Source organism: Rana temporaria, chromosome 5, assembly GCF_905171775.1.
Source record: "Rana temporaria chromosome 5, aRanTem1.1, whole genome shotgun sequence".
NCBI classification, from domain to species: Eukaryota; Metazoa; Chordata; class Amphibia; order Anura; family Ranidae; genus Rana; species Rana temporaria.
This window is the reverse complement of record NC_053493.1, coordinates 254,273,479-254,289,285: the sequence shown is the minus strand read 5'-3', so window position 1 is coordinate 254,289,285 and position 15,807 is coordinate 254,273,479. Positions and strand designations below refer to the sequence as shown.

General features: G+C 45.4%; 1 protein-coding gene across 1 annotated transcript in view; it reads left to right on the top strand.

Annotated features, from left to right (window-relative positions):
* Positions 1-14,706, top strand: part of TBC1D7 (TBC1 domain family member 7) — a 39,522-nt gene extending 24,816 nt beyond the window's left edge. Inside the window, exons 7-8 of the mRNA XM_040353740.1 lie at positions 7,078-7,207; positions 14,404-14,706. Of these exons, the coding sequence (XP_040209674.1) occupies positions 7,078-7,207; positions 14,404-14,490 (217 nt within the window). The 3' untranslated portion in view covers positions 14,491-14,706. The remainder of the gene's footprint in view (positions 1-7,077; positions 7,208-14,403) is intronic.
* The last annotated feature ends 1,101 nt before the right edge of the window (positions 14,707-15,807 follow it).

Sequence of the window (15,807 nt, the reverse complement as noted above, 5' to 3'; positions counted from 1 at the left end):
GCCTGCAGCGCCTTCCCGATCGCCTACATCTAGTGACAGCAAGCCGGGTTATTCATTCACATTTCAGTTCTGTGAATGGGAACCTACAAGTACAAACAGGATAAGTGCTCTTTCTCTAAATATTTGCTTATCCTTTTTAGCCTAGGTTCACACTGATGGCGGGAATGAAATCGTGCGCGTTCAGCTGAACGTGCGCAATTTCATTCCCGCATTTCAGTTCCGACTTCGGGGACGATTTCAGAGACATCTGTGCGGGTTGCACAGATGTCTATGGAAATCGCACCCCAAAGTCACCAAAAATAGTACAGAACCTAGTTTTGAGAATCGGTGTGACGCCGCACCGATTTGGATGTTGCAATTGCTGCCGATTTGACATGTCAAATCACATGCCAAATTGCTCCAATGTGAGCCAGGGCTAAATGCTTTTTGCAAAAGTTTGCTTTACACACTTCTATACAAGCTGAAGCCTATGTGAAAAAGGCCTTAAAGTAAATTTATCCCTGAACATTTTGTTAATGGGAGCCTTTGGTGTTGGCTCTGTGAATGCATACTGTCCTTTCTTTATCGTACATCACGGGACACAGAGCGGCATATTCATTACTATGTGGGTTATATGGAGTACCTTCAGGTGATGGACACTGGCAATCTCAAACAGGAAGTGCCCCTCCCTATATAACCCCCTCCCATAGGAGGAGTACCTCAGTTTTTTCGCCAGTGTCTTAGGTGTTGGTCATGGAATAGCTTTGCCTCCACATCCTTGGGATCAAGGCAGGCTAACCGGATCTGTCCAAGGTGCCTCAGAGCCAAAGTGGACAGTACCCGGGCCCCTAACTAGGGGGTTTTGCCCATAATGCTTCTCTTTCAGAGAGCTGGATCCTGGGCCCAGGACTTAGAACCTTTTGGGGTGCCTAAAGTCCCTGTTTGCCAGGATGCTATATGGGTCCAGGACAGTGGGTTCCTTCAAAGGACCCCAGGGCCTGAAGGTCTAGACGCCACCCACGGAGATGGGGGAAGATTGGACCACTTGCTGTGCAAGGTCCTGCGGCATGGAGCAGGTAAGAAGGGGGGGCCTGCGGGACTTGGTTCGTCAGCAGGCTCTCCAGGGGGATCTTTTGGGGGAGTTTGCCTGAGTATGCTCCTGCATTGGCAGTCTGGGGCCACTATGTCTGTGTAAGACAGGATGGTCTGTGTTGTTACTCCCCATATGTGTGATCTCCCTGGTTTATGTGTTGCAGGTTCTATCTGGCTGGGCGCTAGGTGGGGTATTAGTGTGTGCCTACTCTTTACCCTGAACTAGGGAGGTGTCTGGGCCTACCTGGAAGTTCTTACCTGGCCGGGTGCCGTGCGGATGTTTCCTCTGTGTCCTGTCCATTTCTCCAGCGTCCCTGCAGCATGCTGCCTCCACCATGGCCCCCCCCGTGGCACGGGCGCGGGCGCGTGCACAGCGATATTAAAAAAAAAAAAAAAAAAACACGAAATTCGCGCCGTTTTTCAGAGGGGGGGGCGGGACGTTGGATCTCATAGGAGGAAGGGGCGGCCCTTCCTCTCTGCTGTATTAGCTCAGTTTGTTTCTGAGCTCAGGAGAGGAGGACACAGAGCGGCAGCAGTGCAAGCCTGATGCACAGTGGCACCCGATGGCGCAAGGGAGTATTGCAGTTCTGACAAACAGAACTAGCTTTTCAATCTAGCCTAAACAATTCCTTACAGCAGGTGGATTCTTGCAATTTCTCTTGTGGGGAGACAATGTGATTCCATAGAAAAAGGGGAAAGGGGACTCAGGATCCAAAAATCCCAAAAAATTAAAAAAAAAAAATATATATATAAAAAATATATGCATAATTGAAAAAAATAAATAAAAAAAAGACAAGAAAAAGGGGGAACACATACTGGTCTCCCCATTGGGTTTTTTGGGCATTAGTTGTTCACTACTGTCCCCTTAAAACCGCATAGTTTTTTCTCCTACCTACATCAGTTGGTTGTTGTAAGTAGGGGTACCTCGGTATTGTACCATGGCTTCCAAAGCATCAGGATCAGGGGAAATGGCAAGAAGTGCCAGAGGACAAAAGGGTTCCCCCTCAGATTCTGAAGGTTCGAGTCAGGATATGCCTGTACTCTCCCCACAAATTATTCCAGTAGTGGGTGCCTTGGTTGAGCCATTAGGGGGATCTGGTGTTGAGGCTAGTTCAGATCCACCCAACCCTGTGTTTGTCACAGAGGAAATGCTAGCCCTTTCCTTAGGGGGACTAGAGAAGAGATTGGCAACTATGATAGTCAATTCCATGTCGGGCAAGAAGCGGACTAGGTCTCCGTCACCTGGGGGTGTACCCCCAGATGCTGAGGTTCTCTCCCTTGGAGAATTAGAAGCTCAGGAAAATCATTCAGACCAGGACCATGAGGGTTCAGGGAATGAGGAGTCTACTTATGAGGAACCAGTCTCGGCCTCCCAGGCAGAAAGTTTGTGGATTCAGTCATTGACAGACATGGTCCGCCTGGCATTTAAGTTGCCCTTACCAGAGCCTCAGGCTTCGGCGGTATCATCCTTAGGTTCATTGAAAGCGCCTTTGAGCAACGCTGTTTTTCCGGTCTATCCTCTTTTAGAGGAACTGATCTTTCAGGATTGGATACGACCAGATAGAATCTTTTTACCACCTAAAAGATTTTCCATCATCTACCCTATGGAAGAAAAATTTTCCAAGAAGTGGGCTCTCCCAGCTGTGGATGCCGCCATCTCTTGTGTAAATAAATCTTTAACTAGCCCGGTGGAAAACATACAGATGTTTAAAGAACCGGTGGATAAGCGTTTTGAGACACTTTTAAAGGCATCCTTTGCTACGGCAGGTGCAGTGATACAGCCAGCAGTGGCTGCTATTGGGGTTTGTCAGGCGTTAACAGACCAGACAAAACACATGCTTAAAGACATTCCTGCCCAGCAGGCAGAAGAATTATCGGATATTCCTAGAGCCCTGTGCTTTGCGGTGGATGCTATAAAGGACTCCATTCAGCAGGCGTCTCGTTTGTCACTATTTTTAGTACACATGAGAAGGCTCTTATGGTTAAAGAACTGGGCGGCTGAGCCCCCATGCAAAAAACTTCTGGCAGGTTTTCCTTCCATGGAGGTCGACTCTTCGGAGAGGATCTAGATAAATATATTCAGACTATATCGAGTGGCAAAAGTACCCTTTTACCAGTCAAAAAGAAGTTTCAGGGACCTGCGTTCAAAAGGCAGCTCTCCCCTATTCCGGGGCCCTCCTATTCCAGGCAGTATCGACGGCCTCCTGCGAGATCAAACTTTAGCAATAAGTCGCAGGGACAGGCCTCTGGGGGCAAGAAGCAGTGGTATCGTAAGCCAGCAAAGCCAGCCCCTAAATCTGCCTTATGAAGGGGCGCCCCCACCCACAAAGGTGGGGGGAAGGCTTCGTCTTTTTGCGGAGGTTTGGGAAGCCGATATCCCCGACAGATGGGTCCGGTCTTCCGTGGCCACAGGCTACAGATTAGAGTTTCTAGAGTTTCCTCCACCTCATTATCAGGAGTCAAGGGTACCGAACGATCCAACAAAAAAGGCCTCTTTACTGGCGGCGTTGGATCATCTGCTTTGCCAGGGCGTGATAGTAGAGGTACCAGCCCAAGAGCAAGGGCTAGGGTTCTACTCCAATCTGTTTACCGTTCCAAAGTCCAACGGCGATGTCAGGCCAATTTTGGACCTAAAGGGTTTAAACGTTTACCTAAGGGTTCGTTCTTTCCGGATGGAATCTGTTCGGTCTGCAGCCGCCGCACTGCAGAAAGACGACTTTCTGGCGTCCATAGACATAAAGGATGCTTACCTTCATGTGCCAATTTTTCAGCCACATCAAAGATTTCTCCGCTTCACGGTGGCCCAGCGTCATTTCCAATTTGTGGCGCTCCCTTTCTGGCTGGCTACGGCCCCCCGGGTATTCACGAAGATCCTAGCTCCGATCCTAGCCAGTCTAAGGATCCAAGGGGTCACGGTCCTAGCCTACCTGGACGATCTCCTAGTCATAGATCACTCGTCTCCTTGCCTGGAACGAGCAGTGGCCCTCACGGTCCAGTACCTCGAAAGGTTCGGTTGGATCCTAAACCGAGAAAAATCAGCATTCCAACCCACAAGACGGTTGGAATACCTCGGCATGACATTAGACACAGAGCAGCAAAGAGTGTTCCTGCCTCTGGTAAAGGTCGAGGCCATCAAAGACTTGATACATCTGGTTCTAAGCAAAAGAGAACCAACTATTCACCTATGTATGCGACTACTAGGCAAGCTAGTGGCCACGTTCGAGGCGGTACCTTACGCTCAAAGCCACACTCGCATCCTACAGGCAGCCATTCTGTCAGCATGGAGCAAGAGGCCACAGGCCTTGGAATTTCCTTTGCCACTCTCATCAAGAGTTCGGCAAAGTCTGTGCTGGTGGTTAAATCCTCAGAATCTACTGAAGGGAAAATCTTTCAGCCCCGTGGCCTGGAAGATAGTGACCACAGATGCCAGCCTGAGGGGCTGGGGAGCGATCTTGGATGGTTGCACTCGCCAAGGTACTTGGGCACAGGCGGAGAGGCAGTTGCCCATCAATATCTTGGAGCTCAGAGCTGCTCGGCTAGCCCTCGAGGCTTGGACAGCCAAATTGCAGGGGTTCCCGGTGAGGATACAATCGGACAATGCCACAGCTGTGGCATATATAAACCACCAAGGGGGGACCAAGAGTCAGGCAGCTCAGAGAGAGGTGAGCTTGATTTTCCTGTGGGCAGAAGCTCATGTGCCCTGCATATCGGCAATATTCATTCCCGGGGTGGACAACCTGCAGGCGGACTTCTTGAGTCGTCAGACTCTGTCGCCAGGGGAATGGTCTCTGCATCCGCAAATTTTTCAGGTAATCTGCCAGATGTGGGGGATGCCGGACGTGGATGTCATGGCATCGAGATTCAACAAGAAGCTAGACAGGTTCATGTCCCGGACTCGGGACCCTATGGCCTGCGGAACCGATGCGTTGGTTTGCCCTTGGCATCAGTTCAAACTCCTATATGCCTTTCCCCCGCTACAGTTGCTACCCCGCCTGTTACGCAGGATCAGGGTGGAGCACAAACCAGTCATCCTGGTAGCTCCAGCATGGCCCAGGAGGGCATGGTACTCACTAATCCTAAAGATGGCAGTGGGAGACCCTTGGACGCTTCCTCTACGGCCAGACCTACTCTCGCAAGGCCCGATCCTCCACCCTGCATTACGGCGTCTAAATTTGACGGCCTGGCGGCTGAATCCCTGATTCTCAGGGGTAGAGGGCTGTCTAGGCAGGTAATCTCAGGGCTAGAAAGCCGGTCTCCAGGGTGATTTATTACAGGGTCTGGAAGGCCTACATAGGCTGGTGTGAGTCCAAGAAATGGCTTTCCCGCAAGTATACCATTGATCGAGTGTTAAGTTTTCTCCAGCTAGGAGTGGATAAAGGCCTGGCATTAAGCACAATCAAAGGACAGATTTCAGCTTTGTCAGTATGGTTTCAGAGGCCGTTGGCCACCCACTCGCTGGTTAAGACCTTCATACAGGGGGTCTTACGTATTAATCCTCCGGTTAAGTCACCACTTTGTCCGTGGGATTTAAATCTTGTTCTGTCAACTCTGCAGAAACAACCTTTTGAGCCGTTGGCTGAGATTCCTTTGGTTTTACTGACAAGGAAGTTGGTATTTCTGGTTGCAATAGTTTCCGCCTGAAGAGTGTCAGAATTGGCAGCCTTATCTTGTAAGGAGCCATATCTTATTCTGCATAAGGACAGGGTGGTTCTCCGTCCTCATCCTTCCTTTCTACCAAAGGTTATATCCAGTTTTCACCTGAACCAGGATTTGGTACTACCATCCTTCTTTCCGAAGCCTACTTCCAGAAAGGAAGGGTTGTTGCATACCTTGGATATTGTCAGGGCCATGAAGGCCTATCTTAAAGCTACAGAGAAGATTCGGAAAACAGATGTGTTGTTCATTCTACCGGATGGGCCCAAGAAAGGGCAGGCAGCTGCAAAATCCACCATCTCGAGATGGATTAAACAGTTAATTATTCAGGCCTACGGCTTGAAGAGGTTGCCTCCTCCTTTGTCAGTAAAGGCTCATTCTACCAGGGCCATGGGCGCCTCCTGGGCAGCACACCATCAGATCTCTATGGCTCAAGTATGCAAAGCGGCAACCTGGTCTTCAGTCCACACGTTTACTAAATTTTACCAGGTGGACGTAAGAAGGAATACTGATACAGCCTTTGGGCAGGCAGTGCTGCAGGCTGCAATTTAAGACCCTCAGAATCGGGGGCACCCTTGAGTTAAAATTTAAATTTATGTTTAATTTTTCTCGACTAAGTTGGATTTATTATTATTATTTGAGTATACCTCTAAATTAAATCCTTTGTCTTGGGAAGATGTCTCCCTCACCTCATTAAAAGCATTGCTTTGGGACATCCCACATAGTAATGAATATGCCGCTCTGTGTCCCGTGATGTACGAGAAAGAAAAAGGGATTTTTAATACAGCTTACCTGTAAAATCCTTTTCTTGGAGTACATCACGGGACACAGAGCTCCCACCCCTCTTTTGGGGAACATTTTGGGAGGCATACTGCTTGCTACAAAACTGAGGTACTCCTCCTATGGGAGGGGGTTATATAGGGAGGGGCACTTCCTGTTTGAGATTGCCAGTGTCCATCACCTGAAGGTACTCCATATAACCCACATAGTAATGAATATGCCGCTCTGTGTCCCGTGATGTACTCCAAGAAAAGGATTTTACAGGTAAGCTGTATTAAAAATCCCTTTTTTTCATACAGGACGCTTTTTGTTTTAAGAGCCATACATACACGATTAGATTTTCTGACGATTTTTGTCTTCAGATTTACCAAAACCCTATAATATGAGGTCAAACCTTACGAGTTTCAATTTGTATACAATCAGACAGGCCCTTGCACTGCATGGTTTTGGTAAATCTGAAGACAAAAATCTGCATAATAGTGTGTATGGGGTCTTGCTTTGTTCACCAGTTATTGTTGCTGATCGACAATGCCTCCTCCTCTAACACCTACTGTTTTCATTAACTGTCTGTAGGGTGTGGGACAAACTCGTTAGTGGATCCTACAAGATTCTTGTATTTGTTGCTGTGGAGATCGTGTTAACTTTTAAAATGAAAGTTACGACCTTGAATAAATCTGATAGTATTAATGAATTTTTGGAAAAGGTAAGCAAGTTAAGTCTACTGAGACTGTGTTTTTTTTTTTTTTTTATGCTGTCCACAAATAACCTATAACATAATCTCTTCCAATATGTTTACTAAAATTGTTAAAGAAAAGTTTACAGGGTTTACATTTTACAATGTACAATGTTGCAATATTACAGAGTGACCGTAGGAACTAGTATAAGATTAATGTATTTAAGGAAGAAAAGAAGAGGGGGCAAGGAGTGGGAAACCCAAATCTTAGAATTCTTTAAAGAGCATATTGGGGTTGATTTACTAAAGGCAAATAGTGATTCACCTCATTTGCGAGGGGAAAATTCACTTTTGCCTGTAGTAAATCCTCAGTCCTGTAGAAGGAGCTGAAGCTCCGAGCGTGTAGGCTGCCTTCTGTCTGATCTGTACAGTATTCCCAGACGTCTCCCTGTTTGCGGTGACGTCACTTCCGCGTGTTCCATGCTGGTTCCGTTGGATCTTCTGATGGCCACAGGACGTGCAGCAGACCCTCTACCATCTGAGCAGCCCATGGATGCATGTGCCGGACGCTAGGAGAGACCCGAATGATACTACCTACAGATGAGCTTGATTTAAATTCTTATCCTGTGAGCGTTTCTTCTATCTTGCCATTAAATTGTTTCTGCTAATGCTACATTTAGGTGGCACTTCCTGTGTTTCCCTTTTTAATGTACACAGATCATCCAGAGGGAAATGTATTTTTCTCAACAAAAGTGGAGTTACTCTTTAACCACTTCCGGACCGCCCCATGGCGGGTAGACTGCTATAGGATGGCCATCCTGTGCAGAATTGCATGTATATATACGCGATCCTGCACTTCCACCTAGGGGGCGCACCGCTTCTGCTGTGATTACTCACAGCAGAAGCTGATCTGTGGGTGCCACTGGCTGTCCGCCGGCACCCACTGATTGTCGGGCAGAGACACAGAACAGAGCTCTGCCTATGTAAACAAATCCATCACTTCCCTTTAATAAAAGCAGCACATACAGTACACAAAAAAATGTCTAGGCTTACGGTTAACCCTTTGATCGCTCTAGATATTTAACCCCTTCCCAGCAGGTGTCCTACAGTGACCGTGCGTATTTGTAGCACTGATTTACTGAATTAGTGTCACTGGTTCCCACAAAATGTAAGTTGGTGGCCAAAAGCGGAAATGTGATATTGCGGCGGACAATAAGTTGCTGATCGCTGCCAAATAAAATTTTGTTAAAAAAAAAAAACATATCCAATAAATGTAAAACTTATTTTGCTAAAAAAAAAAAAAAAAAAAAAAAGTTTTACATTTATTGGATATGTTTTTTTTTTTTTAACAAAATAAAACTTTTTTTTAATTAAACATTATCAGACTTGAAGAAAGCTGTCAGCCAAAAGAAAGCTCTATTTTGTGGGGGAAAAAAATTACATACATTTTATTTGGGTTACATTGACCAGGCAATTGTAAGTTAAAGTAACATAGTGCTGTATTGCCTGGTCATGAAGGAGGGGTACATTTTCTGGAGGTCAAGTGGTTAATGTCTGATTCCCACTTTTCCTTGTAGGGTAGTTTGGATGTAGTATTAATAAATTTTATTAATAAATTGCTCCCTATTTTTTGTCCGGGTGAGGTGAAACACTAATTTTCAAAAGATGTTATAGCAAAAGTAGTCTTTGTTTCATAAATGCTGTGTAAGAATTGCATGAGGAAATCCTAAAAGTATTTAAATGGTCCTTTTGTGAAAATACCTTTTTTATGATCAATAAAATGACCTTTTCTGGACTGACCTTTATCCACCATTTAAATGCACTCCAATCCATTTCAGGTGGGATTGTTGGATTAGGGCCGGATTCACACTGGTACAACAAATACTCCGACATTGGGAGCTCATGTCGCATGACGTGTGAAAATCAATGTTTCCCTATGAGAGACGTCTTAACTGGTCCGACACAAGTCGGTCTGACTTTGAAAATGCTCCCTGCACTACTTTGGTCCGACTTTGGGGGTAATCCACAAAGATCCGGCGTAACTTAATTTTTCCCATTTAAGTTACACTGCCTTAAAATTTCTACCTAAGTGCCCGATCCACAAAGCACTTACCTAGACATTTTTGGCTGTGTAACTTAAATTCCGCCGGCGCAAGGCGTTCCTCTTTTCATGGGGGCGATTCCCATTTAAATTAGGCGCGCTCCCGCGCCGGCCGTACTGCGCATGCTCGTGATGTCATTTTCCCGACGTGCATAGCGCGAAATTACGTTACGCCAAGCTTTGTGGATTGCGACGGGTCAATAAAGTTGCGTCGAAAAAAAAAAAAGATACGGCGGGGGAAAAAAAAATTCAAAACAAAAAAAAAATCGCGTCGCTGGACAGAAGGGTCTGTTTTTACAAGGTGTAAACAGTTTACACTTTGTAAAAGCAGCCCTAATTTTGTGTTTGCAAACTAAAACTTACGGAGAAAAAACGAAGCGTAAAAGCTTCGTGGATCTCCGTAAGTGCTAATTTGCATACCCGAGGCGGCATTTCGACACGAAATGCCCCCAGCGGCGGATGCGGTACTGCATCCTAAGATCCGGCAGTGTAAGTCCCTTACACATGCCGGATCTTCTGCCTAACTATGGAAAACTGATTCTGTGGAACAGTTCCATAGTTAGAAACAGGGATACGACGGCGTAACAGCAGTTACGCCGGCATATCCCTTTTGAGGATCTGGCCCTAAGATCCTACTTTAGCCCATTGTATATAACCGAAGTCGGATCGCTATCTTTACTGATCCGACTTTGGCATGTGACTTGTGCTCTGATGATCTTGAAGGTGAACTCCACGACAAATCGGCATGGGTTCCCCCTCCAAGAGCATACCAGGCCCTTTGGTCTGGTATGGATTTTAAAGGGGAACCCTATGCTAAAAAAAACAGCGTGGGGGTCCCCCCAAAATCCATACCAGACCCTTATCCGAGCACGCAGGTCAGGAAAGGTAGTGGGGATGAGCAAACACCCCCCCCCCCCTCCTGAACCGTACGTGTCAAAAATAAAACACAGTAAAAAGGTTTTTAAAGTAATTTTTTTAAGCAGCTTCAGGGGTCTCTTCCGACTTCTTCTCCCCTCTCCGGCTCTTCTGCCTCCTCCGCTGATATCTTCTAGCCCTCTTCGGTTCTTCTTCCTCTGTCCCCTGTCTCCTCTGCTGTCTTCTGCTCTTTTGCATGCTCTTTTGCTCGGGCTTCTCCGCTCTCTTCTGTTTTTCTTCTTCCAATGTTGACTCAAAGCTCTCTCCCGCTCTAATGCCGGGTGCACGGTGTGCCACTACATATATTGGCATGGGGCATGGTCATCGTGTGACATCATCCGGAGGCCCCACACCCTTATGACGTCACCGTCTGGAGTATTATGGGTGGTGACATCATAAGGGGGTGGGGCCTCCGGATGACGTCACACATGACCATGCCTGTGCTAATATATGTGGTGGGACACTACACACCCGGCATTAGAGCGAGATAGAGCGTAGAGTCAACATCGGGAGAAGACCAGGCTAAAGAGCAGAAGACAGCGGACAGAGGGAGAGGAACCGGAGAGAGAGCTGCTTAATAAATCACTTTAAAAACCTGTGTACTGTGTTTTATTTTTGACACTTTGTTTTTTTGTTAGGTGAGTGGGTAGGGGTACAATGTACCCCATACTGATTCACACAGGATGGGGGGCCCACTTGTTAAAGGGGGCTCCCAGATTCTGATAAGCCACCCACAGACCCCGACAACATACAGCCAGGGTTGTTGGGGAGAGGCCCTTGTTCTCATCAACATGGGGGAGGGGTGGGTGCTTTGGGGTGAGGGGGCCCCAAAGCACCCACCCCCCCCATGTTGAGGGCATGCAGCCTGGTACAGTTCATGAGGGGGGGGGGCGCTCGCTCGTCCCCACCCTCTTTTCTGACCTGCCTGCCTGCATGCTCGGATAAGGGTCTGGTATGGTTTTTGGGGGACCCCCCCCCCACACACTTTTTTCAGCGTAAGGATTCCCTTTAAAATCCATACCAGACCGAAAGGCCTGGTATGCTCTTGGAGGGGAAACCCATGCCATTTTTTTTTTTTGGGCTTGGAGTTCCCCCTAAAGATTAATACCAGACACAGTGCCTGGTATTGTCGGGATCAAAGTCTGATCCCTGTTCATTGAAGTCAGGCGCATGTTGGCCTTCAAGTCACAGGGCAAAGTCAGATCCAAAGTGGTACGACTGCCGTGTCATACCAGTGTGAACCCGGCCTAATAAATGAGAGGCTATGTATAGATTATAATTTTTTTTTTTTTTACATGTGGGTTATTTACAGTAAGTGAAATATTGTTGGAGACAAGATGCTGATCTTTAGGTGTGAGACACTTTTGAAAGTCTATAGGAAATAATTCACCTGTTAAAAAAAATATAAAAAAAACAAACATGCCTATACTTGCCTGCTCTGTGCAGTAGATTTCCACAGAGCTCGAGCCTCTTCTTCTGGGGTCCCCCGCTGGCGCTCCAGGCCCCTTCTGTTTATTGGCTGCCCTCATGGAAAGTCGCTTTCAATGGGGGCACCCATCACGAGTCCATTGACACAGAAAAAACCTTAAGGCTTTTCAACCACTTTAAGGACTCAAGAAACCGTCGTGTGTGTGTGTGTTTTTATATTATATTTTAATTTAGGTAATTTTTATTAATGCTCGTAGAAAACAAACAAAGAGAAATACATCAATTGTGCTAGCCCTGCTGCTCTGCATTAATTTAGTAGTTTGGAACACTCAGTCTGCCCTCCTTCTTTTTAAGATGTGAACAAACTTTTTAGGGAAAATTTATTTCTCCTAGGACCCTATCTGGGATTGGAATTTTTCAAGCCTTTTTTTAAACTTTATAGTGGAATCTTAATGGATATGGTTTTAGAACAATTTTAGGTAAGAGTCCTTTTTCCTACCATGGAGTGGAGAGGTTGCATATAAGTCAATTGTTTCAATAAAAGATGTATTGTTGGCTTTATAAAATTAAGAACTCTGCCGCACTCCCGTTGTGTTTTTTTTGGAGGGAAACAGTCTAGTGCTAAGGGAGGTTGCCCCAGGAGATGGCACTGTGTTTTCACTCTGCAGAACACAGCGTGGGTCTGGTGCTCTTCTTTTTTTCCAATCCTTGTCTGTTATGTACTGCAAAAGAACATGCCGGTACTTTAAGGGCACTCACACTATACTAGCCTTGTTCATATGTACTGTTTTATTTATATATATATATATATATATATATATATATATATATATATATATATATATATATATATATATTGGAGGAGTTTCGGACTCCTTCAGAAAAAAATAAGTCCACAACTATAAATACTTTTTCTATAACAGTGGTGTAGTGGGTAGCACTCTCGCCTAGCAGTAAAAAGGGTCGCTGGTTTGAATCCCAACCACGACACTACCTGCCTGGAGTTTGCATGTTCTCCCTGTGCCTGAGTGGGTTTCCTCCGGGTACTCCGGTTTCCTCCCACACTCCAAAGACATGCTGATAGGTAAATTGGCCCTAGTATATGAATGCGAGTTAGGGACATTAGATTGTAAGCTCCTTGAAGGTAGGGACTGATGTGAATGCACAATGTATATGTAAAGCGCTGTGTAAATTGACAGCGCTGTATAAGTACCTAAATAATAATATAATAGTATTTGTAGCTGATTACTTTTTTATTAGGACACTTACCTGTCCATTAATCCAGCATTGTCCTCACCAAAAGTACATTTTTCAATCGGCTATTACATGTTTGAAATAAACCTATTTTTGGCATATGTAATGGAAAGAGACATGTGAATACCTTCTGTTTTAAGAAAGTTTTACTGTGCTACATACCGTTTACAGCAGGGTCGGCGACCCGTTGATCCCGAGCTACCTGTCTTCCGCTGCCAGATAGCTCATGAACACGTCCCATTGTTGCCGCCATGGTCTTCTCCTGAGCTTCGTGTGTGTGCAGCGCAGGCGCACGGGCACTGAATCCTAGGTTGCAGAGGAAGCCCTGCCCCTTGTGCAGCTGCAGAGTCCCCCTATCCAAGGGGCTGATACCAGGTCATGTAGGTTTTTATCTGCTCCTTCCCTGCGCCACTCTGCATTTAAAATAACTTCTGTGCTCTCCACTCAAGCCCCCTGACTCCTCACCTTTTCTGACACCCACCCACCCCCCTGATGCCCTCCTGAAGCCCCAGCACCATGCCTCCCTGACACTCCAGCCCTTCTAATGCCTCCACACCATGCCTAGCACCATGCCTAGCTGTCCTGAACCCACTGTACTGTACCCTCCTGACCTTCAGGTATTGTGCTCTCCTGACTCCCCTGCACCTTACCCTCCTGACCTCAGTACTGCATCCGTACTGACCTCTGCACGCTGCCCTGCATCCGTACTGACCTCTGCACGCTGCCCTGCATCCTACTGACCTCTGCACGCTGCCCTGCATCCTACTGACCTCTGCACGCTGGCCGGCATCCTACTGACCTCTGCACGCTGGCCGGCATCCTACTGACCTCTGCACGCTGGCCGGCATCCTACTGACCTCTGCACGCTGGCCGGCATCCTACTGACCTCTGCACGCTGGCCGGCATCCTACTGACCTCTGCACGCTGCCCTGCATCCTACAACTTACACTGGCCATAAATAGGGGCAGATAGCCAGGCCTGAGACTAGTCAAGATTTCAGCCTGCAGTACCAGATGTTCTGTTTTCATGATGAACTCCAGCATCAGATTTGTGGGGGTGACCAATTACTCCCCAGGCATGAAAAAAAGTGTGATTGAAAGTGAATGCCGAGTTTCTCACTAAAGCCATCTAGCCATTTGGTCGATTTTTTTTTTTCCAGGTTTTCCTACCGTGCTGCATTCTGGTGATCTTTGATCTCTTCAATGTTGTCCAGGTAGATCTCCATCTCTCAAAGGTTGCCTACACTTTGGTTTAGGGTGAAAACTTTTTGAATGCTTTAATCCTCTCTCGCTATGACCGAGTATGGGTTATATTTTCTTGTTGGGATCCAAACCCTACTCCATCAGATGACTAAACAGTCTGAAACATTTTGTAATTTAATGGTTCAATGCTCTGGAAAAATATTGCAGCTAGAGAAAAGCAAATTCACGTTTTCTGGAGGAGTTAAACAAAGGCAGCCTCTAGATACAGTATTTTTTCAGTGTTCTTTGCTGTTTTTAACTCTATTTTTTTTTTTGTTCTTCTCTAGATTCCTGAAGACAACACAGATCAGATTGTGAATAAAGCTATAGATCTGTGGCATAAGCACTGTGGTATTCCTGCTCATTCTGTATAAAGATTCTATAACGGATGGTTACCGATTTTTGTATATATCTGTTCAGATGTCCAACCTCCTGGTTATTTATTTATAACTTGTATATTGACTAATAAAACATGAATATTCAGAGTTTCCAACTATGTTTAACTTGATATCTTCATACTATATGTCTTTTTAATGCAGAATTTAAGCAAGCAGCTAGTGTGAAAAAAAAAAAAAAATGGATGAACTGTTTTACCTGTGGCATCCGAGTTTGTGATCGAGGTTCATTTTCCAAGCAGGTTCTTGTCCTAGCTGCAGATTACACCAAGAATGAATAGACATAGCCTGGTCCAGACTCCAGTGTGACTGAAATCTCAAGGGACAGCAGCACACATAAAAGTTCATTTCTGTGCTGTTCCCTGCTTCAAGCAGGTTCACACTAAATCAGTTTTTATTTAAAAAAAAAATCGTAAGGTTACAATTCGATCAGGAATGTTGTGCGGCACTTTATATTAATTCATTCTATGACAATATTGCTTTCCAATTAAAATAAGCCAGCTTGACACCTTGGATTCACTTTTAATCTCAATCGTCCTTTCTCACCAAAGGTCTTGCTTTGGGGCTCTCAATCCTCAATATACGTATTGCCAAAGATCAGTAAAATAATCAAAATCTCTTGAAACAAATATAAACCGGTATTTAAGTTGGCTAACAGCTCTCTTCCATGGCCTTTATTTTATTTTATTTTATTTTTTATTTGGCAAGCCATAATTTCCACCAGAATATGCTTCCATATTTTTTTTTGGTGTAGCAAAATAAAAATAAAAAATTACTTTTTTAAGGATCTTTGGTTCCAATTACTCTATTAGTGGAGTTGCACAAGAACTATTTCAGTGTTTAACAATTTTAAATATTTTATTTTATTTCACCTGTTCCTGACAAATTCCATTGTGCCTCCCTAAAATGTTTGAAACAGTATGTACTGCTGTCAGTACAATACAGAATTTTCCCAGTGCACTCCCCAATTAGGCAGCAAAAACAAAAAAATCGTCACGTTTCAACAATTTACATTGAAAACGGAGGTTTTAGTTGCATACATTTGCAAATATATGTACGAGCCGCAATGCCTTGTCAAAGCTCCTCTGTGTTGTGTGGTCCCTAACTCTAGTCTAACAGGGCCCCCTTCTTGGTATATGTATGGCAATGTATAAATTGAGGGAGGGTATGCCTGGAGGTATCCCAGTCCTTCTTAAAGGTGCAGAGATATACCGTATATACTCGAGTATAAGCCGAGGCACCTAATTATAGCACAAAAAAATGAGAAAAACATATTGACTCGAGTATAAGCCTAGT